Below are 21,170 nucleotides of genomic sequence, written 5' to 3'. Positions count from 1 at the left end.
CTGGCAGCCACAGAGGGAGGCTCAGGCCACCCGGCTGGCGGCCGCTGCGGTGAGTAGGCGGGGCCTCACTCTGCAGGGCGATTGATCTGGGGGCTCCACGATTGATCGCCCCACAGAGGGAGGCCCAGGCCACCGGCCAGAGACGCTGTGGTGGGTATGCGGCGCCGGCCAGCAATCGCCCTGCAGAGGGAGGCCCAGGCCAGCCAAGTAATTATACCCCATGCCTGTCACATATACAGGGAGGTGACCGGTGGCAGGGGGCAGCGCCGCAGAGATGGCAAGGAGTGGCAGTGGCTGTGGGGGTGGGACCAGCTGCCAGCAGCTGGGAGAAGGAAAGCCCCAATAGGCCGTGATCACCAGCCAAGCCTAGGGACCCTACCTGAGGGGTCCCAGATTGCAAGAGGGTACAGGCCGGGCTGTGGGACAGCCCCACCCTGTGCACAAATTTCGTGCACCAGGCCTCTAGTTTAAAATAAGAAGTGTCTTCAAGTATATTCATACTTTTGTTACCAATTAACACCTAGACCAGTGCTGGCCATAAAAGTGCCCACTAAATTTCTATGGTAACTCCTAGATTATTATAGATAAAAACATGTATTTTAGATAGTTGGTGATTTAAATAGTTGTGGTTTTTTTCCTAAACAAAATAATACTCCCAGGGACCAACTCTGTAAGCAATGCTTCATGAATCATCTTTCAAGATTAAAGGATTGCCTTGTCTTGTGTCATCCTGTTTATTTTTTGGAGTTTGACTAAATGGTTAATGGCACAAGAACACCAATATAAGCAGAAAGAAACATACGGATAATCTATACAATAAGTCATTAGCACAACTATACCATGCTCCTCCACTTATTGGTTGGAGCAAGCAGTGGTGTCCTAATGGGGTACACATGGCCATCTGTTAGGGAATGGAAGAAAATATTAGACTTATACTTTGATATATTTTTATTTCAACTCTGGAAAATGTCCTTGTTTACATGTTTTATTGTGCATAAAATTTATTAACACATTTGTATATGCTTATAATTTAGACATGAACATAAATATTGTGGATGCATAAACAAACATTTTTATGATAGGGTTGCATGATCAAAACATTTGGACACCACTGAGTTAGAACATGCTGTAGGCAAAGCCCAGGTCAAAAATTCAATTTCTACCTGATTGGTATGGTTCAGTAGTTGAGAGTCGACCTATGAACCAGGAGGTCATGGTTCGATTCCCGGTCAGGGCACATGCCCAGGTTGCGGGCTCCATCCCCAATGGGGGGCATGCAGGAGGCAGCTGATCAATGATTATCTCTCATCATTGATGTTTCTATCTCTCTCTCTCCCTCTCCCTTCCTCTCTGAAATCAACAAAAATATATTTATTAAAAAATTCAATTTCCCACATCACCTCATTGCACATAAATAAAATCTCTTTCCTATATGGCATAAAATTAAGTCCAATGAAGAGGATGTAGATGAGTCATCACTGAGCCATCTCTGCTAAAGAGTTAGAAAAATGACTCAAAGAATCTTATTGACGTTGATTCTATAACACCTTTTCCTACATGAAAAGAGAAAACTATTTATTGATATCTTGTGTTATACGAATTGCTCAATCAAAATACATATCCTTATTTAATCTTCACAACAATCCACTAAGCTGGAACCATTTACCCTATTTCATGTTTGACTGTTAGTTAAGAGAGTTAACTTCCTAAAGTCAGACTTCTAGTAAAAGAAGAAACTGGTATTTGAACAATTCACAATCACAAAGTCAAGCACTTTTTTCCTAAGGCAGAATCCTAATTTTGGCACTTAGATGTATTTGATCTTGGACAAATTATCTACACTCTTTAAGCCTAAATCATTTATTTTTTAAAAGAGAATTAAAGATAACTACTTTTAGTTGATTAGTATGTTTTAGATATGGACTTTTTTTTTTACCACAGGAAAAAATATGCTAATGTTTCAGGAGCTCTGAGGTGTCCTCTAGGCTTCACCCTCTGAATCTCCAAGCTCATGTTGAATAATTACAAGGAAGTTCAAATGTTTTCGTCTGTTTGGTGGCTACCAGGATCCTTGAACAATATTCATATCTGGTCAGTTTTGAACTACAACAAATCGTGTCTACTATGAATAATGAAATAGATTGAAGCCTGCTGTGTCATGTCAGAAACTGGAGAAAATTTTTATTTTAAATTGGATTTCATGAGATAACAACCTGAGTATCAAGGATTATGTGCTCCCATCCTGTGTTTGATGTAGATTTATCAAAAACACACCAGAATTGCCCTAGCCGGTTTGGCTCAGTGGATAGAGCGTCGGCCTCCGGACTGAAGGGTCCCAGGTTTGATTCCAGTCAAGGGCATGTACCTTGGTTGCAGGCACATCCCCAGTAGGGGGTGTGCAGGAGGCAGCTGATCGATGTTTCTAACTCTCTATCCCTCTCCCTTCCTCTCTGTAAAAAATCAATAAAATATATTTTAAAAAACACACCAGAATATATATAAATATGTTTGAATATGAGGTTCACAGAAAAATTTCCATCATTTAGTATAACCATCATTTAACTAAGAAAGTATTGTAATATATCATTTTGGTTTTGCTAATAATAATAATGCCTTGTGGCTCTATTTATTTTAACTGTGTGGTACACCACGATTACTAATTGGATAATAAACCCCAAGAAATGTATTTATTTCAAAAGGAATGTAGAGAAAATGCATTTTGCTTTTTTAGCCACATGCCACTGTAAATAAAATATACTGTGACTAAGAAAAGGAAATAGATTATATTATCAAATTAATCAGTACAATAGAGTGTAGAATGAGACAGTTTCAGATGCTTCAGAATTCTGGGCTAAAACACGGAAGCTGAGAACAATGGGTGAGAAGTAAACCTTGTGATGGCTAATTTTACTTGTCAGCTTGGCTAAGTGATGCCCAGATAGCCGATAAAATATCTGAGCGTGTCTGCAAGAGTGTTCCAGGGAAGATTAGCATTTGGATCAATAGGCTGAGTGAGGAAGGCTGACCTCAGCAATATGGATGGGTGTCATCCAATCTGTTAAGGCCCTAAACAGAACAAAAAGGCCAGCGAAGGACAAATTTGTGCTCTCTGTTACAGCTGGGACAGCTATACTCTCCCAACTTTAGACACTGGTACTCCCTTGGGTCCTCAAACTTTCAGACCCAGAATAAATTACATCACAGACTTTCCTGGTTCTCCAGCTTTCAGAAAGCAGATTTTAGCCTCTATAATCATGTGTCAACTGATATGAGAGAAGCTAGAGATTACTTATGTAAAGTGTTAGCTGTCATGCTCTAAAAATTTGCTGGACTGGTTTACTGACACTTGGCCTCAACAGAGCCCTACATTCAATGAGGTTGAGATGTCCCAGTATATCCTATATAATGAAAGGCTAATATGCAAATTGACCAAATGGTGGAATGACCGGTTGCTATGACGTGCACTGACCACAAGGGGGCAGACACTCAATGCAGGAGCTTCCCCCCTGGTGGTCAGTGCACTCCCACAGGGGAAGCGCCACTCAACCAGAAGCCGGGCTTGCTGCTCCTTAGCGCTGCCTTGGAGGCAGGAGAGGCTCCTGCCACCGCAGCAGTGCTAAGCACCCCTTGGGGGATGTCTGCCTGCCAGTTTGGGGAGCAGGCCTAAGCCAGCAGGCAGACATCCCCATAGGGGCCCTGGACTACGTGAGGGTGCAGGCCAGGCTGAGGGACCCCCTCCCCAATGCCCCAGTGCATGAATGTTATGCACCAGGCCCCTAGTCCTAATATAAAGAAAAGACTCCAAAGGCTTAGAAAGATAAGAACAGTGGAGTGAGTTTATCATGTGCAAACTGTACATTCACTCACTCTCAACTCTAGACAGGCCTAGAGGACATTCTCTTCACTACCAAGAGAATACCCTTGATAAGCTCTGTGGAGACAGTCTCTAAAGGCCAGAGATAACAGTGAGAGTTGTCAACCAAATAGGCTCTACAGTCAACTGGGATGATGTCTTCCCGACTAGCAAAGACCAGGCGGCAATGCTTAACTTCCACAGACAAGATGGACATATTTGCCATAATGGGGAAGAGGGACAAAGTGATAAGCAAAATATTTTGACCAGCAGTAATCTTTCATATTGTCTGATAATCAATCTTGGTGTCTTTAAAGGTGAAATAGATGGGCAGCATATGGAAATATAACTTAATCTATGTAATAGAAAAAAGAAACTACATCTGGTAAGCTGAAACCTGGTTTGGGTTACCACAATAGAGAGTCTGAAGGCCCACTAATCTTGTAGAACAGGGGTCCTCAAACTACGGCCCGCGGGCCACATGCAAATACAAATATTGTATTTGTTTCCGTTTTGTTTTTTTTTACTTCAAAATAAGATATGTGCAGTGTGCATAGGAATTTGTTCATAGTTTTTTTTAAACTATAGTCCGGCCCTCCAACGGTCTGAGGGACAGTGAACTGGCCCCCTGTTTAAAAAGTCTGAGGACTCCTGCTGTAGAATATACTCTCCATAGGTGCTACACACCCGCCCCCACCCCCACCCCACCTAATTCTACAAAGAAGCAAACCCTCTTTGGATTCTGGAGGCATCATGTACCACACGATAGTGAACAATCCATTAGGCTATCCTTTTTGACTCAGGTCCAGGGCAAGACAAGACTCTGCAGCAGGTCCAGCTGCAGTACATGCTGCTCCAGCACTCAATCCTTATGCCCCAGTAGACCCACTGATACTGGAAGTGCCTGTGCCAAGCAAGATGCTGCTTGAGTGGCTGGCAAGCCTTCATAGGAGAAGCACAGCACAGAACACTAGAGGATTTTAATGAGGTCCTGTCTGCTTCTCCAGCAAGCCAGTTTCCTTTTGAGATGGACCTCTTGGCTTGTTACTGGACCCTCTAAGGACATCTGACTATGGGATATGAATTGGCCATGAGACTTGAGATGCTCATCATGAAGTGGGTACTGACTCACCAAACCATGAGATTGGATATGTATATTAGCAATCCAGAATACACAAGTAAGTTAAACATGCAGGGAGTCTCCTTCAATGCATACACCTGCTACATTGCCTCCATTCCCTCAATCCATTCATATGTCTTCATGGGGAGTTCATTAGGACCCATGACTAAGATGGAAACTTGAGACTGGTTTAGGCCTGGTCCTGCATGATATAGTGGCATAAAATCCAAGTGGACTACTAGACTATTACAGCACTTTAAGTTCACTCCAAAGTCTACTAAAAAGACAGGCAGAAAAGCTCCCATGCCTTAAGAATATTTATTTGTCCACATAGCTGATCTACTACCAGAAGTAAGGATCCACTGATTTATGGACAGTGGATAATGGTATGACTCAGAAATAGAAAAAGAACAGAATTGGTATATTGTTTTCAAGGATGTCTAGGGACACGTGTTTGAAAGAACACCTTAAACTGTGCATAACAATTTAAGGTATTTGTTTCCTGTCTGTTCTGTGGGTCTGAACCAAAAGAAGAAGAAGGACAAGAAGAAGAAGAAGAATTGAAATGAACAACAGTATATAAGCTAGGGAAAGTGGTAGCCAGAAGCAAAGCACTCGAAAGTCCTTTCATTTTTCAAGAGGAAGGCAAAGATGTTGCTCAACTTCAGGGTCTGAAGTTAAACATGCACCCTACTATTTCTGTGATAACCACAAAAAAAAGAAATTAAGTTTAAAACTTCCAAAAAACAGAGGGGAAATATCTTCAGCAACTTATTAGCAATTCAAATTCAGCAATGGAAGAAAATAAATTATACATTTTAATCAGAATCAATTTTTCCAGAAATGCAAAGTTGGTTTAACATTTTTTAAATTCAGTAATGTAGTTTTTCCCATTAATAGCATAAAGGACAAAATCATATGATAATTTCAATATACAAAGAAATATCTTTAAATATTATTGAACTCAACTCTTAATTTAAAAATCCTAGCAAACTATTAAGTAAACTTTCCTAACCTTATAAAAGGTATCTATAAAAAATAATAAACTTAATCATTCCTCTTAAAATCAGGACCCAAACATAAAAAAATACCAAGTATTACCACTTCTATTCAACATTATTTTAGAGGTCTTAGCCACGAGAGTAAGACAAGAAAAAGACATAAATGCCACTGAGTCTGAAAAGAAACTGTCATTTTTCCCATTTTCCATTAGTAGTAGCTATCACATAATCATATGGAGACCCCAAAAAAGGAAAGAAAAGCTATAATGTCTAAAAAGAAACAACTCTGCCATTTCCACCAACAATATGGCTCTCTGCAAAGAAAAATTCAGAATAATTTCCAGCTAAGTAAAAAATAATAACATAGCATACTTCTAGATGCACATTTATAACCAAACTGAAAAATGAAATAATTAAGTCCACTGTCTAGTCCAATCAATAAAATAACCTGCGGTAAAACCCCTCCTATTGCTTTCACAGATTGGGCATTAGGAAACACTTGGAGTCATGACTTTACTTACATGAGCCTCTGAAGTCACATTTTTAAGTCTAATTAAGGTACAGAATAAAGTAAACTAGTAAATTCTATAGCACCTTCACTAGTCCAAAGTAGAATAAAAATGACCAATTTATTTACCTTTAGCTCAGTAATGCATTTGCTTTACATTTAAGAAAAGCAAATGTGGACTCTGCTAGGTATTAAATAAACCTGTGTTAATAAACATCAAATTCATAATTAATATGCACCAGCTATATGATTTTATTGAATATTTATTACCTAATCAAAGAAGCCAGCATGAAATATAACAAAACCTCCATTTAACAATCCCATGTATACTATACCCATGTGAGAAGAGGGCAAACGATGAAATGACATAGGATGCCTTTTATTTTAGCTGCACCTTTCTAAGGCATGCACGTTGAATGGCATCATGAAAATATTTCTTTTATACAAATCATAATACTTATAACTACACAGATAACTGAGGACTCTATGTTAAAAAAAACAAACAAAAAAACAAAAAATCCAAATCAGTCTTGTTTACACACACAAAAGGGGGATCAGTTGACTCAGAAACTAACTATAAATTTTAATCCTTTTTCTTTTGTGGATCATCTTTTAACCTTCTTTGAGGTCTTTGTGTATTTTTCCTGGTGAAGTTTAGAAATAGCAGAAAGGTTTAGCTTGCTTTGTGTATAAAGCAAACATTATGTTGTATTTCTATAGAGCATACTGTTTTATATGCATTTATTCAATCAACAAGTATTCAGTTGAATTCTTATGATGCATATAGTACAAGACAGATCCTTGAAGAAATGGCGGGGGCGGGGGGGGGGGAATCAATACAGTTAGAAAGAAAGCCATAATGCAGAAAGTAGTTAAGTAACAATGTGGTTAACCACAAAAATGAGTGGCTCGGCCTCAGTGCAACAGGAGTTCACAGAAACAGAAAATCTGGGGAACCTAGAGCAGTCAAAAATTTCACTTAAAAAGACAAAACACAAACTGTCCCCTAATAAGTGGTTGATGGTTGAATAGGAGAATGTAGCAGAAATTGGGATTTGTGCCCAGGTATTTTCTTCAGAAACAAATACTCATTATGACAGCTGCCAGGAATGTGGCTTTTGAAGGTTCTTACCTGAGGCCTCCTCCAGAATTGTGTTCTCCCACAGAAGGCAACTGATTCACCCAAGGTCACATTCTTTCCCTGGAGGAAGCCTGCTTCTAATGACTGGAGTACAAAGGCCTGACTACCAGGTACCCACTGGAACAACCCTCACAGCCTCCCCATTCCAGCGCTCCCCAGGTGGTCCTTCTGTATGATCAGCTGAGGACTCTCAAATAACTGCCTCATCGCTCAACTTCCTCCTCTACTCAGACCCTCTTCCCTCACTCCCTTCAGGTGCTGATCCCATGAACATACATGAAAAGCTGCATCTCTGAGTCTGTGTCTCAAGGAACCTAATCCGAGACGTTACTGAAGAAAAGGAAACCTTACATGTAGAGAGACTATCAAGCAAAGGCTTGACATTGTATATTTTGGCAAAATTGATAAACTAAACTGGCTACGCTGAAGGTGGTGTGTGGGTACAATGAAAAGTATGGTTAATCAGATTTTGAATGCCACCCTAGTTTGGAATGCATCTCATCATTAAGTGTTACAAAATCTTTGCATCCTCAATGCTCCAGGGCTGTGAATTCATCCTCCCGGCTGACTAGACGCAAAGCCAAACATGATAAAAGGCAAGCATAGAAATTCCCTAACGTTTGATTAGCTTTGAAATTTATATGAACCTTAGCTGATGTATCATCCGAAATGAAAACAACAGCCAACCTAAAGTATCTGAAAGGTATTCTAAGTCTCAAAAACCAGGGGATTTGTGTGGTTACTTCTCCTTGATCCAGTGAATTGTTAAGAAAATCAATAAAATAATGTGTGCAAAGTGGTGATAGTGAACAGCTAGTCCAGCAATTATATCACTAATTCATGCAAAACCACTATGAGCCACATGCTGTAATTTAATAATTCCCGTCCTTTAGCCGCATTCAATAAACTATCTCAGGTAGGGGGGAAATTTACATGAACCTTGTATTTTGTCCACAGTTAGCATTTGTTATAATGAATGCTCTTGTTTAAGAAGCATGGCCACAGCGAATGGATAAATGACATGATAAATGTCACTGTTTGGAACAGTTAATTTGTCAGCCACATGTAGAATGGCTCAGAATGGCACAATCTGATGGAGTGATGTGGTTGCCAGGATTAAAGTGGCAATGATGATAAGATCAAGAAAAGTGTCGCAAAGGGCATTTTAAAGAACAAATTGAAAGGGTTTGATAATTTACCAGATATATTTGTTTAAGAAAGGCATGAAAGCTACCTGGGCCTTGGGGAGAATTATTAAACTGTAGCTGAAATAAAAAGGTAAGGAGAGTGAAACATCTTGTGTTGTTTTGGCTGCCTTTTAGTCATTTTGAGTTTGAGGTACCTATAAGATAACCTACATGGAAAGTCTTTCCAACAGTACCCACTCAAAATTATTTCTAGAATAGGAGTTGCCGGGAGCTGTTGATATGGTGATGGTACAGCACATTCCCGCCTGGCCATGGACATGTCCAAATGAGATGTCCCATGTTTCCTTTATAATGCTGTTAGCCATCTCCCTGAGTGTTCATTTTTCCTCATGTTTAGGGCATTTGATTCCTGAGTGTTCCTACAAGAGCCGAGTATAAGTCTTATGATGCCAGGTAATGTGTAAAGTGTGCAATTGTGTGTGTGTGTGCGTGTGTGTGTGTGTGTTTTCTCTTTGAAAATAGGGTTTTAAGCGGGGGTGAGGGGGAGAGCTCATAGAGTGACAGTAGGCTTGTATTTGAAATGTTTGACTTATTTCTTTTCCATCTCCCCAGACCACCATTTCTACTCCCCTGAGGCTCACTCCTACTCTACCTGTCCTCTTATCACCATCATTTCTGATTTGGTTCTTCAATTAGGGTTTTTCTCTCAGCCTGGGGCAAAAATCCCCATTAAAGTTTTAACTGACAAGAAATTCAGTATTAATATGCAAATATGCTAATAGTTATGTGGGAGTCAGTAAGGGCCTCTAGAAGACCAAATCACCTAAAAGCAATATAGCAGCAAAACAGAGCTTGGAAAACAGAATGGGTTCTGGGAGCAAAAACTAGCCCATTAATCTGGTACCTCATATAAAAGCTATGAACCAGCCCTAACCGGTTTGGATCAGTGGATAGAGCATCGGCCTGTGGACTGAAGGGTCCCAGGTTCAATTCTAGTCAAGGGCATGTACCTTGGTTGTGAGCACATCCCCAGTAGGCGGTGTGCAGGAGGCGGCTGATGGATGTTTCTCTCTCATCGATCCCTATCCCTAACTCTCTATCCCTCTCCCTTCCTCTCTGTAAAAAAATCAATAAAATATATATTTTTTTAAAAAAGCTATGAACCATTCTTACTTTCCATTCTTTTTGTGTATCTTACACAGCTGTACTAATATTGCATATTCAGGGATGGGCAACAAGGAGGCTTAGAGTTGTGAGTATATGAAACACAGAGCTTATTATTGTATTACTAGAGGCCTGGTGCACAAAATTTGTGTGGGGTGGGAGGTGTCCCTCAGCCCAGCCTACATCCTCTCCAATCTGGGACCCTCAGGGGATGTCCGACTGCCGGTTTAGGCCCAATTCTAGAGGGATAGGGCCTAAACCAGTAGCCGGACATCCCGCTCACAATGCAGGACTGCTGGCTCCCAACCGCTTGCCTGCCTGCCTGCCTAATTGCCCCTAACCGCTTCTGCCTGCCAGCCTGATCACCCCCTAACCACTCCCCTGCCAGCCTGATCAACACCTAACTGCTCCCCTGCTGGCCCGATTGCCCCCAACTGCCCTCCCCTGCTGGCCTGGTCACCCCCAATTGCTCTCCCCTGCCAGCCTGGTCCCCCCAACTGCCCTCCCATGCTGGCCCAGTCACCCCTAACTACCCTCCCCTGCAGGCCTGGTCCCCCCCAACTGCCCTCCTCTGCCAGCCCGGTCGCCCCCAACTACCCTCCCCTGCTGGCCTGGTCGCCCCTAACTGCCCTCCCCTGCTGGCCTGATCGCCCATAACTGCCCTCCCTGGCCGGCCATCTTGTGGCTGTGGGCGCTGCAATCTTTGAGGGTGTTGGAGTCAATTAACATACTCCCTCCTTATTGGCTGTTGGTGCCACCATCTTTGAGAGCGGGGCAGTCAATTAGCATATTCCCTCCGTATTGGCTGTGGGCACTGCCATCTTTGAAGGTGGGTAGTCAATTAGCATATTTCCTCCTTATTGGCTGTGGGTTCTGCCATCTTTGCGACAGTGTGAGGGTCAATTAGCATATTCCCTCTTTATTAGATAGGATTACTCATTAATCACTGCATTATTTATTTGTATTACAACTGTAAGCCTACTTTTGCCCACCCCTGTGTAATGTGGAGTTCATCTTTTCTATATTTTTAATGGCTAATCCATACAAAACAACTGGGGAAAGTTAATTTAACCCTTTTTAGAAAAAGTTAAGTAAGAGGAATAAAAATGAATAGCCAATTACAGGACATGGGCTCCTGAACAATGTGGAGATATGTCAAAGGACAAGGTTGACCAAGCCCCTTTCCTCGTGGAGGATATATTATAGGAGGAGCCAAATACTGAACAGACGATAAGAAAGTGCTAGTGACTGAGTACTGTGGTGGAAATAAAACAATGGCAGGATGGAGGCTCACTGGGAAGCTGTGGAGAGTGAGCTGTCTGTAGGGCCCCTCTGATGAGAGGTTTAACTTGAGATCTGAAGGGCAAGGGGCAACCAAGCGAGGTGTTGGGGGGAAAGGGGCTTTCAAGCAGAGAAAACAGATCATGCAAAGGCCCTGAGACACAGGCAGATGGTAGGTAGCCATGTCTCTGCCACTCCCAAACTCATCCTGGGAGAGAAAATCATCAAACTGAAAATAAATTCTCAACAATCCAGAAGGAGCCAAATATTTTGTCCAAAGAAAGCCAGCTAGAGTGTGTATCAACAGGAAACAGATAATTCAAATATATCCTATCCTATACCTAAATTATTTGGACCATGAGTGGGTAACTTTACGATTTATATAACATACTTGTATTCATCCTTACTTCAGAAAGAACTTAAGATATCTTCCATAGAAATAAAAATTATGATCAAATTGCATAAATGAAATGTAAGGGAATAAGATAAAGTACAAGTGAGGACATTATTCAGGGGGGTGGAGTGATAATAATGGCCTACATTCTGACTATCACTAGGCTATGAGTTTTCAGAAACCTAGAGCAGGGGACGCATGGTGGGAAAGGAGGGCAGGAATGCTATTAGTTATACAATTCAAAATATTCCTGAACCCTTTCTGGCATTAAAAATTAAGCAGTCATTCCCATAAGAGGATGCTGTCTGATGAATGAACATGCCCGTCCACAACATCCTTGAATAGACAAAACTGTATTTTCATGATCTGGTTCTTACAGTGACTCTCAGTACAGGCTTCTTAAACCACTCCACTGTATAACTCAGTGAAAGTCAGTCTTCAGTGGGCCACCTCATGCAGAGTGGGTATCCAAGCCACTGTTCAACTAATTCTATCCAAAACACATTTTTAATAACTTGAGAACTTAGTGTACATAACCCTCATGAATTCTTCCCTAAGTATTATTTCTCAAAACCGAACAATAGATGAACTTAGTGACAATGATCTGTCTTGGATCCCTACCAATCCACAGATCATAGCAATGGGATGTTGCCAACTATACACAGACTTCAATGTCTTAACTGAATGTTAAGTGAGGATTTGAGTTAAAATAATTCTGTGAAAGCTGATGCTTCGTATGAACTTCCACAAAGTAGAGTATATGTCGTCTGTGTAAATTTAAAGGTGTTTTTGCCATACCCTTGCTATGGCAACTAAGAGGGAAGATGCCAGGGAGTGTCTTAATAAATATTTTTGGTTAGAATAAAGTAATATTCTGTGTTTAATAAACTGTAACAGTTTTTAATTACCATTTATATAGTGCTAAGATGATTATTATATTTTGTAGACAAAATATAAAAAGAAAAAATGAAATACCAGGTCCGCTAGAAAGAATTCATAAAAGCAAGCATTAATTTAAAAATATCTCAAAGACATAATAACTACAACAAAGATTATATAATCAAGTCCACTTCATACATATAGGTATGTTATTTCAAATACAAGAAAAACCAAATGTATTCTCAATTCATAGTTTGTCACTATGAATTTTGATCAATAGTTCAAACAGTAAAGAAACAGCAGGAGTTATATACTATACTTCAAAAAGAAACCCCTCTTTTTATGTTAAAGGAACAACTTACAACCTAAAACTATCAGAATGTCTCACATAGAACACTACCCAACAATTAGAGCACTTAGATATTTTTAGTAATTCATATTTGAATGTGATTTTTGCTAAGAACTTCCAGGAATAAAAACTACAACAACAGAAATTAACAAATCTTCCCTTAGCTTTATTCGGTTTACATACTTGATTCTATGGCAAATTTCTTGAAAATTAATATCTAAATCTGATTTCAAAATGAATCTTACTTCCAATATTATAATGATGGAATAAACTGATGAATGTGAAAATGGACATGGCAGGTAAACAGAAAACAAAGGTCCCTTTTGTAAAATTAAGAGTGTATCAGTCTTTTCTAAATACACCTGAGTTTTTGAGGACAGGAAATGTTTTACTTACATTTATATTTCTCAATAGGTAATACAGTACCCAATAAATACATATTGAAGAAATGGAAATAAAGTTTCAAACATTATACACCAAAGAATTTAATGTCTATTGAAAAGATAATAAAGTCATAATGAGTTTTCAAGGTGAAATCTCCCATAAACTGCTGAGGACATTCCCAGGCTCCTGGTGCACATTATCATTTATACACACAAGCCACACTTTTCATCAGTGACTGGCTGGTCCTGATTTCTTTTCATTCATATATGTATTCACAACTATTTAGTAGACCACCTACCATGCACCAGACATTTTCTATGAAGATATAAGCAGTTAAAACTGACCAAATATCTGCCTTTAAGAAGTTATATTCTAGTGGAGTAAAGAGAAGATAAGCTGAAATTATAAAAATCCAGTGAAATAATATCAAATGACAACAGGGATGCGGAGGAAAACAAAGAAACGCATATTACACAGAGTGATGGGGAGTGAGGGTTGTGTCTGAAATAATAAAAGATATTCTGGGTTGTTTTCTAACTTTATACAATGTTTCCAAATTTTGCCAATGTATATTGTCAATGTTGAGACATAGCAACAAGCAAGGCCTCCCCTGGCCCCACCAATGAATGAACACACACACACACACACACACACACACACACACACACCTACATTCACACTTTACTCTGCTCTCCTTTCTCCTTTTCAAAGATAGAAGAGCTACAACCTAAGTAGATGCACACTCTTGAGTGTGTTCTAATCTCCAAAAGCATCTTTCTACATGGCCTCTCACTGGGTTAATATCAACAGAAAAGGGAAATAGTAGCAGCATGTAATGTGATGGCAGCCAACACTGACTGGATGTTCACCGAGTGGCAGGCACTGAACTGGGTTCATTGGACTTTGATTCATCTCACATGTTCCTCATGAAATACTCCTTAGGCACTGTTGTACAGAGGAGGACACGGATGTTCACAGGGATCAAGTAACTTGCTCAGGGCCAAGCGGACAGTAAATGACACCAAGCCAGAGTTATCACCAAAGACCACCTACCTCATCCCATGTAACTGTGCCAGGCATCTTCCTCTGTATTAAATGTAAATGAATTTGGGGGATTTAGGCATTAAGCTTTGCACAGCGGTGTGAATTAATTTATCCAGCCCTCTCCAGAAAGCAGATATTAAGAGAGAAAAATATGGCTGAGAGGGAATTAAATTAGGTTAATTCACTTAAGTACATAATTAAAAGTTATTCACTGTTCAGAAAGGCTAATTAATAGAATGGAGGATATTTTGCTCTCCATTTTAAAAAATAAGTATTAAGGTGCTGTCCTGGCCAGTGTAGTTCCGTTGGTAGGAGCATCGTCTGGTATACCAAAAGGTTGCAGGTTTGAATCCCAGGTAGGGCACATACGGAGCGCAACCAATTGATGTTCTCTCTCACATCAATGTTTCTTCTCGCTCCTTTTTCCTCTCTTCAAAATCAATAAGAATAGCTTTGGGTGCGAATTTTTAAAAAATATTCTATTTTCTAGCTGTCTCTAGCTTCAATGTTTTTTCCCCATAGAAGGAAAAAAATATATACAAGTCAATGCTCTATTTAATTCAACGGATACCTACTAAGCTTATAACCTTCAAGAGCTTCAGATCTACCTTTTGATACAAGACATGATATAATATATGAGCAAACACCTACTGTCAGCAGATGACTCTAACACACCTTTCAGAGTGTCCTCCACTAGAGGGAGGGCACAGAGAAAAAGAAGAGAAAGCAGGGCAGGGCCCCTATTCAGACCAGTCACACAGTCCACTTTTTTAACATGTGCGTCTTAGTGCTGTAAAATTCCCTCTCAGCACTGCTTGAGCCGTGTCTCACATATTTCGACATGTCGTTTCTTTCTTTGTGTTATTTGACGTCTTTTTCAAATTTCCCTGAGATTTTTTTGTTGACCAGGAGATTACTTAGAAGACTGTTGCCTATTTTCCCAATGTTTTGGAAATTTTCTTTCTTATTTAGTACTGAGTTAACATGTCTTTTCAGCCCTCCCTTGACTTTCACCACTTTAACATTTTTGAAGACTCCAGGGAAACAGAATTTCCCCGACAAAGTTTATCAGATCTTTCCCCACTACTCAATTCAAGCCCTAATGCCACATTGTTTTAACTGCATCCTACCAGGAGGCACAGGCTATCGGTTTGATTATTTAAAGTAGTGTCTGCCAGGTTCCTTCACTTTAAAGCTACTTTTTCCCTTTTGTAATTAACACTATTCCGTGAAAAGATACTAGAGATGATATAACATCTCATTCCTCATCTACTTTTCACCCATTTGTTTTAGCATCAATTAATGTCTCTTGCCCGAATTACTAAGAAGATGGTTGCCAAGTAGTGATTTTCTAATTCCATCATCCCTTCTGTATTTATTAATTGGCATTCTACTATATGATAAAGCGTTCTCACCTTCCTATAAATTGAATACATTCATGTATCTCATTATTGTCCCTGTGCAATAAACTACTCCTGTTTTATACAGCAAGATAATCTGTTACCATCGGTTTTTTTTTCGTTTTGATTCTTAAGATGTCCCAGATTTAGTTAGTAAGAGCTTCTAAAAGCTGCCTTCTATATTCTTCTGACATGTAGCTATTTTTCTTTGGCCACTTTCTTACTTTCTGGCATAAGATTTCTCAGGTTCATCTTGTACTTTCTCAGTTCCAAAGCTGGAATCAACCATTTCTCCAAGGATACCTGGTTCTACTAACAGAGAAAATCCAAAATCTGGTCACTAAGGGTGCTCATTGCTACTGGGGTGTTGCTATTCCCGGGCCTTCACAGTAAGGCAGAGTAAGGAAATAAATGTATACATTTATACATCTGTTAATACACACATATTTATTTCTATTACATCTACATCTATTTCTATTATTGAAAGTCTTGAGGCACATCAATACCTCCAATTTCATTCCAGCACCACAAGGCTCATTCTACTTCTTTTCCTTTTTATATTTGTGACGCCCATCTCCGTCAGTGTGACAGTTTGCTCGCACTGTTTTCAATACATTTAATTACTTTCTCAATACTCCCCTACCTCGTAAGTAACAAATCTCCTGATCGTGCCAGGTGACTACCTGATACTCTCCAGGCCAATTGGATTTCAGTGTTGCAGAGTGGCTGGAAAGGGTACCTGGAAAAAGCCACTTGTGCAGCAGCAAGTGTGTGACTGATGCAGGCTATGGGCGACCATACACTGGACATGAGTCCATCTCATAGCACCTGCCACATCAATTAGCACAAATTCAGGCCATGTAGGTAGAGGTTCTTTGAGCTAAATAAAGAAGGTGATTTTACTTGGAGCGAATCAGATTGCATTTGGAGAAATATAGTGAATTTGGTTGGCCACATCTTCGATACACAGAGATTTAAAAATTCTATGGAGATTTTATAAAGGACTTTTTATTCTGCTTTTTGGTAGTTTAGAATTTTACTCTCTTGTGAGTATGCTCAGGCCTGAACCAAGATATATGACTGCCCTGAGCAGCTTGCAACCAATAATTTTCAAGTAATTATTCTATTTAACAGCAATGTATACTTCTCTATGTTGAAAATAAATGTACTGTGATGTTCCACAGCATATAATCTCTTGGAAATGAAGTTAAGCTTCTTAAAATATCGACAAAATAAATCTCTTTATCCCAATAAGAAGCTACATGCCAGTTAATTATTCAGTTTCAGAATTTCTGACTGCCAAATTCTTTGATGGTTAAGTGGTTGGCCTTAGGGTTTGAGATAAGCCTTTGGGTTTAGATTATGCATCTTCCCTATGTGCGTCGAAAAAATACTCCCCTTTGGCGGGAGACAAACCATGTCACAACTAAGGAACTATGTGTGGAAATCCATAGTAAATAGGGTTTTAGGGCTAATTTATTGAAGTGGTGTCAAGCATTCCTTATAGATTGATGCCCTGAATAAACCAACAAAATACTGAAAGTGTTACATCTTACAAAAATATGAAATAGTTGTGGAATGTAAGTCATCACTACCATTTCCATCTTAAGTCTTCCTATTATTTGATTAAAATATCATTATCCAAGACTCTAATGAAATGATTTCTAGGCATGGTTATATAAGGCTTCAAAACATCTTCAATCATATTTAAAGGTAGCATAAACTTATACTACTAAATCATCTGGACACAGGATTCATTTTAATTTAAAGTGGTTTTTGAAACACCATATTGTGTGCAACATGTTATAAGCTTCTCAAATGATAAGATGTTAGAAATAAACAAATTAAGTAAGAAATAAACTAGCAAGCAAGTAAATAAGATACTCAGGTGGGAAAAAAAAAATAGGATACAAGTATCCTCAATAATAGTATGTGTGACCTTTGCTATTGTTTCAAAATAACATTCAAGTGCTCTTTCTGAGATGCCTCATTCCATTAAGTTTTTTTTAAAAAAAAAAAAAAAAAAAAAAAAAAACAACAGCATTCCAAATTTACAAAATCTGTAAAGGGGACATAATGTCAGATCTTGTATATTTTCAAAACAAAAGTAAACTTATTTCACCAACTCCACTACCTCAGCACAAACACAAAAAATGACAACAACACACAGATAATAAAACTAGGAGACAGCTAACCATTTCAATGAGTGATTGAGAAAAGGAGATCTTAGCTTATGTCACTGTTTCTTAAAATGTGGTCCAGGAATTAAATACATAATAATTTGTGCCTCTTACTATATTTGGATTCCTGGCCCCCTCTCTGGTCTCCAGAGCAGTTCTTATAAGAACCATTAACCAAAGCACTGGGAGCACTGAGGAGAATGTTAGATCAGCAATATCTGTGTTACACCCGTTTCACTGGTTTTCTAGAATAGGAAGAAATAGGCAACTACAAGCTGGTGAGAGTGTTCAATTTTGTGAAGTATGTGCAATTCTACTCTCAAAACCGAGCTCTATAAAGATCAAAATTATTATATAAAGACCTGCTTTCCCTAAAAGAGAACATATCCGTTTTCTCCCTTCAATTTTTAAAGTGCACATCAATCCTTAAAAATCAACTACTTATCACTACATATGGGATCTATGTAATTCGTCATCAACAAAACCTACAAAAATCAGAGCACATCATTTTTTCCTTTGAATGTAGTGGGGTGACAATGGTTAACAAAATTATACAGGTGTCCGGTGCACGATTCCTCAGCACATCATCTGCACACCGCACTGTGTTCACCACCCCGAGTCAAGTCTCCACCCATCACCATTTACCTCCACCCCGCCCCGCGTAGTTTCCTCCATCTCTCCCCAATCACCACCGTTGTCTGTGCCCATAAAGCATATAATTTAGTCATTGTTTTGTAGTGAGGGCGTCTTATGATTTTATGAGAAAATTTTGACAAAACTTAAATCTCATCAGTGCAGAACTAGCTGGAGAGCATTTTTTAAAAATGTGGACTTGATAAATATGACGTTGGATTTATTTCCTAATTATGTAGGAAGTTTACATACATTCCAAGCTCTATTATCACTTGGAGAAACTCTTCAGAATTTTAAAATATGTTGAGAACAGCATCTATTTAAAAAAAAACCAATTCAGTTATTCACCCCAATAAATTGTACATATTCCAAGAGAGTAGAAACACTCTAAATATATTTCCTTTATCTTTCTTTTGGTGTAATTAACACACTGTGCCACAAAGGGATGTTTGTTAAAATATCCCTTCTATTTTTTAAAAATATGCATATGGCCTTGCCTATAGTCTCCAATTATTTCACGAAAGGTAAAGGAATCTAATAGCTCCAGCCATTCTACTTTGCTTTTAGATATGGACCTCCTTTGCTAACACTTTTAGCAGAAACAAGAATCAATTCACACAGTGTAAGGCGTTATGACTACACAACAGTGAGTTTCCGCAGAAACTATGGCCACGCTTTCAAGACAGCACACCATTAAGGATGGACAGAAAACCAAGAGATCACACAATCTTGGTCATGTCAAATCGCTCCTCCCCAGAGAAAAGACCTATCTGATCGCACGCTCTTGTCCAGTGTCCCTTTTTGTGTTGAAGCATTAGTTTGAATCATTGTTTTCTCTGCTGTTCTCACTCTCTTAAGTCCTAGAAAAGCTGCTCCATTCTCGGTACCTCTCCCCGCTGCTGCGCTTCAGCCCCAATCAGAGGCCAGGGACATGTAACCACAAAGAATGGCCACAACTGCTTTTTGGGAGGAGGGCAAGCAAAGGTATGTGGACCCTCCCACAGCTCCTGGACCATGCAGGTGCCTAGCTAGGAGGTTCAACCTGGAGGAGAAGGGACAGTGGCATCCCTCCCTCCTGCCTCCACATCTGCCCAGCCCCCTGGCAACCCGTGGGACACTTGGCAGGCGCAGGGTTTCTGTCTCCCATTCTCATTTTCTTGAGTCCTCCCGTTCTTCCTTGCTCCTACCGTATTTTTGTCACCAGTACTGTTGGCAAGAGAACACAGCAGAGAGCTACGTCTCCTTCCCATAAATACGCGTGTGCTTTTCCTGAACCTTCCTCCGCCCCCCCCCCCCCCCCCCCGCGCCTTCCAGGTAGGGTCTGCCATGCTCTCCTCCCATCCAAACCCCACTGTCGGCGTCGCATGCTCTCCTCCCATCCAAACCCCACTGTCGGCGTCGCCCTTTGGCAATTTCATTCAACAAGCCCGCATCTACCCAAGCCCACTCCTTACCAGTCCCACCTTCTCCCAGTTAACCGTGTTCCTTCCGCTGCTAAGCACCTCCTCCACCTTTCCCGGTTCCACTACTGCCAACATTTTTAAAAATTCAATATGCAAGACAGCGTGAATTCCAGAAAGCGTGGGTGTGTGTGTGCGTGTGTGTGTGTGTCAGGGTCTTGGGCGTGACTTCGAGTGCTGGACACTCAGATGGCTCAAACTTCCCTGCCAGGCTGAGGCCAGGCCGACCGCGCTCACCTGTCTGCGCCCAGGTAAGCAGGGAAGTGCCAGCCCGGCTGTGTTCCAGGACAGCTGGCCCGCAGGCGCGGTAGCAGTGACCTGGAGCCACAGGGGCGCCCCTCCTGCGCGTCTGTCTCTCTCCCCCCTTCCCTCCAGGTGATCTGCTTCTGTCTGGGCACCCCTCCCTCCACAGCGCCTTACCTCAAACAGGGGACCGATCTTGTTCTTCTCCAGGTAAGCCTGGATGCGGGATTGCTGATAGGACGCCATGGAGACAGCAGAAGCCGCGCAGAGTGCGGGCTGAACGCGCGCCTCTGCCCGGGGCTCGCCCGCCTGCTCCCCGGACTGGGGCTGGGACAGGAGCTCAGGAGCCTGGGCTCCCCGGCGTGCGGGTCTGGCCCGGCCACCGGTAAGCCAGTGGGGCGCCGACAGCCCGGAAAACCGCACAGCGCCACCAACTCAGACAACTCGGAGACGCTGGGGGAACTCATTCACTGCGCTCTCCGGCTGCACCGCCCCCGAGGCTCCAGGCTCCGGCTGCGTGGCACGGGCTGCGGCGCCCCGAGATTTGGAGCAGCGGTGCCTTTCTCCTCTGGGCGGCAGCAGCGGGGACCAGGGGCCCTGAGGCTAGCGGGGAGCTGCTGCTCCACCCAGAGTGGCACCTGGGGGCGCCCTCGGCGGACGGGGCCGGGGGCTGCACCTCGCCTAGAGTGTGTGTCCGCGTGCAGAGCGCAGGATGCGTGCGCCCCTCTCCCAGGTTACAGCACAAACAGCCCGGGCTTCTCCCCAGCCTGTGCTCGCCCTGCCCGCCGCTCCCTAGCGACAGCGCTGCTCCAAAAGCCAATGGTGAAGGGGCTTCTTTCAAAGTGCATATAAATCTGGTGCTTGTTGGCTACTATATGGCAGCTGCAAATGCAGTTCGCAAGGGGGTCGTCCCCACCACCCCATCGGAACCTCTCCTCGCCACCTCCTGCTTGGCCTACACTGGTTCAGGGTCCGAGAAGGGCAGGGT

At 41.3% G+C, this 21,170-nt stretch overlaps 1 protein-coding gene across 1 annotated transcript in view; it reads right to left on the bottom strand.

Annotated features, from left to right (window-relative positions):
* CUNH8orf34 (chromosome unknown C8orf34 homolog) overlaps positions 1-20,959 on the bottom strand; it is a 241,430-nt gene extending 220,471 nt beyond the window's left edge. The window contains 2 exon segments of the mRNA XM_036338220.1: positions 20,360-20,478; positions 20,481-20,959. Coding sequence (XP_036194113.1) covers positions 20,360-20,478; positions 20,481-20,649 — 288 coding nt within the window. The 5' untranslated portion in view covers positions 20,650-20,959.
* Positions 20,960-21,170: the final 211 nt, after the last annotated feature.

Source organism: Myotis myotis, unplaced genomic scaffold (genome assembly GCF_014108235.1).
Source record: "Myotis myotis isolate mMyoMyo1 unplaced genomic scaffold, mMyoMyo1.p scaffold_m19_p_16, whole genome shotgun sequence".
Lineage (NCBI taxonomy): Eukaryota > Metazoa > Chordata > Mammalia > Chiroptera > Vespertilionidae > Myotis > Myotis myotis.
The sequence above is the reverse complement of the archived record's forward strand: the minus strand, read 5'-3'. Positions and strand labels throughout refer to the sequence as shown.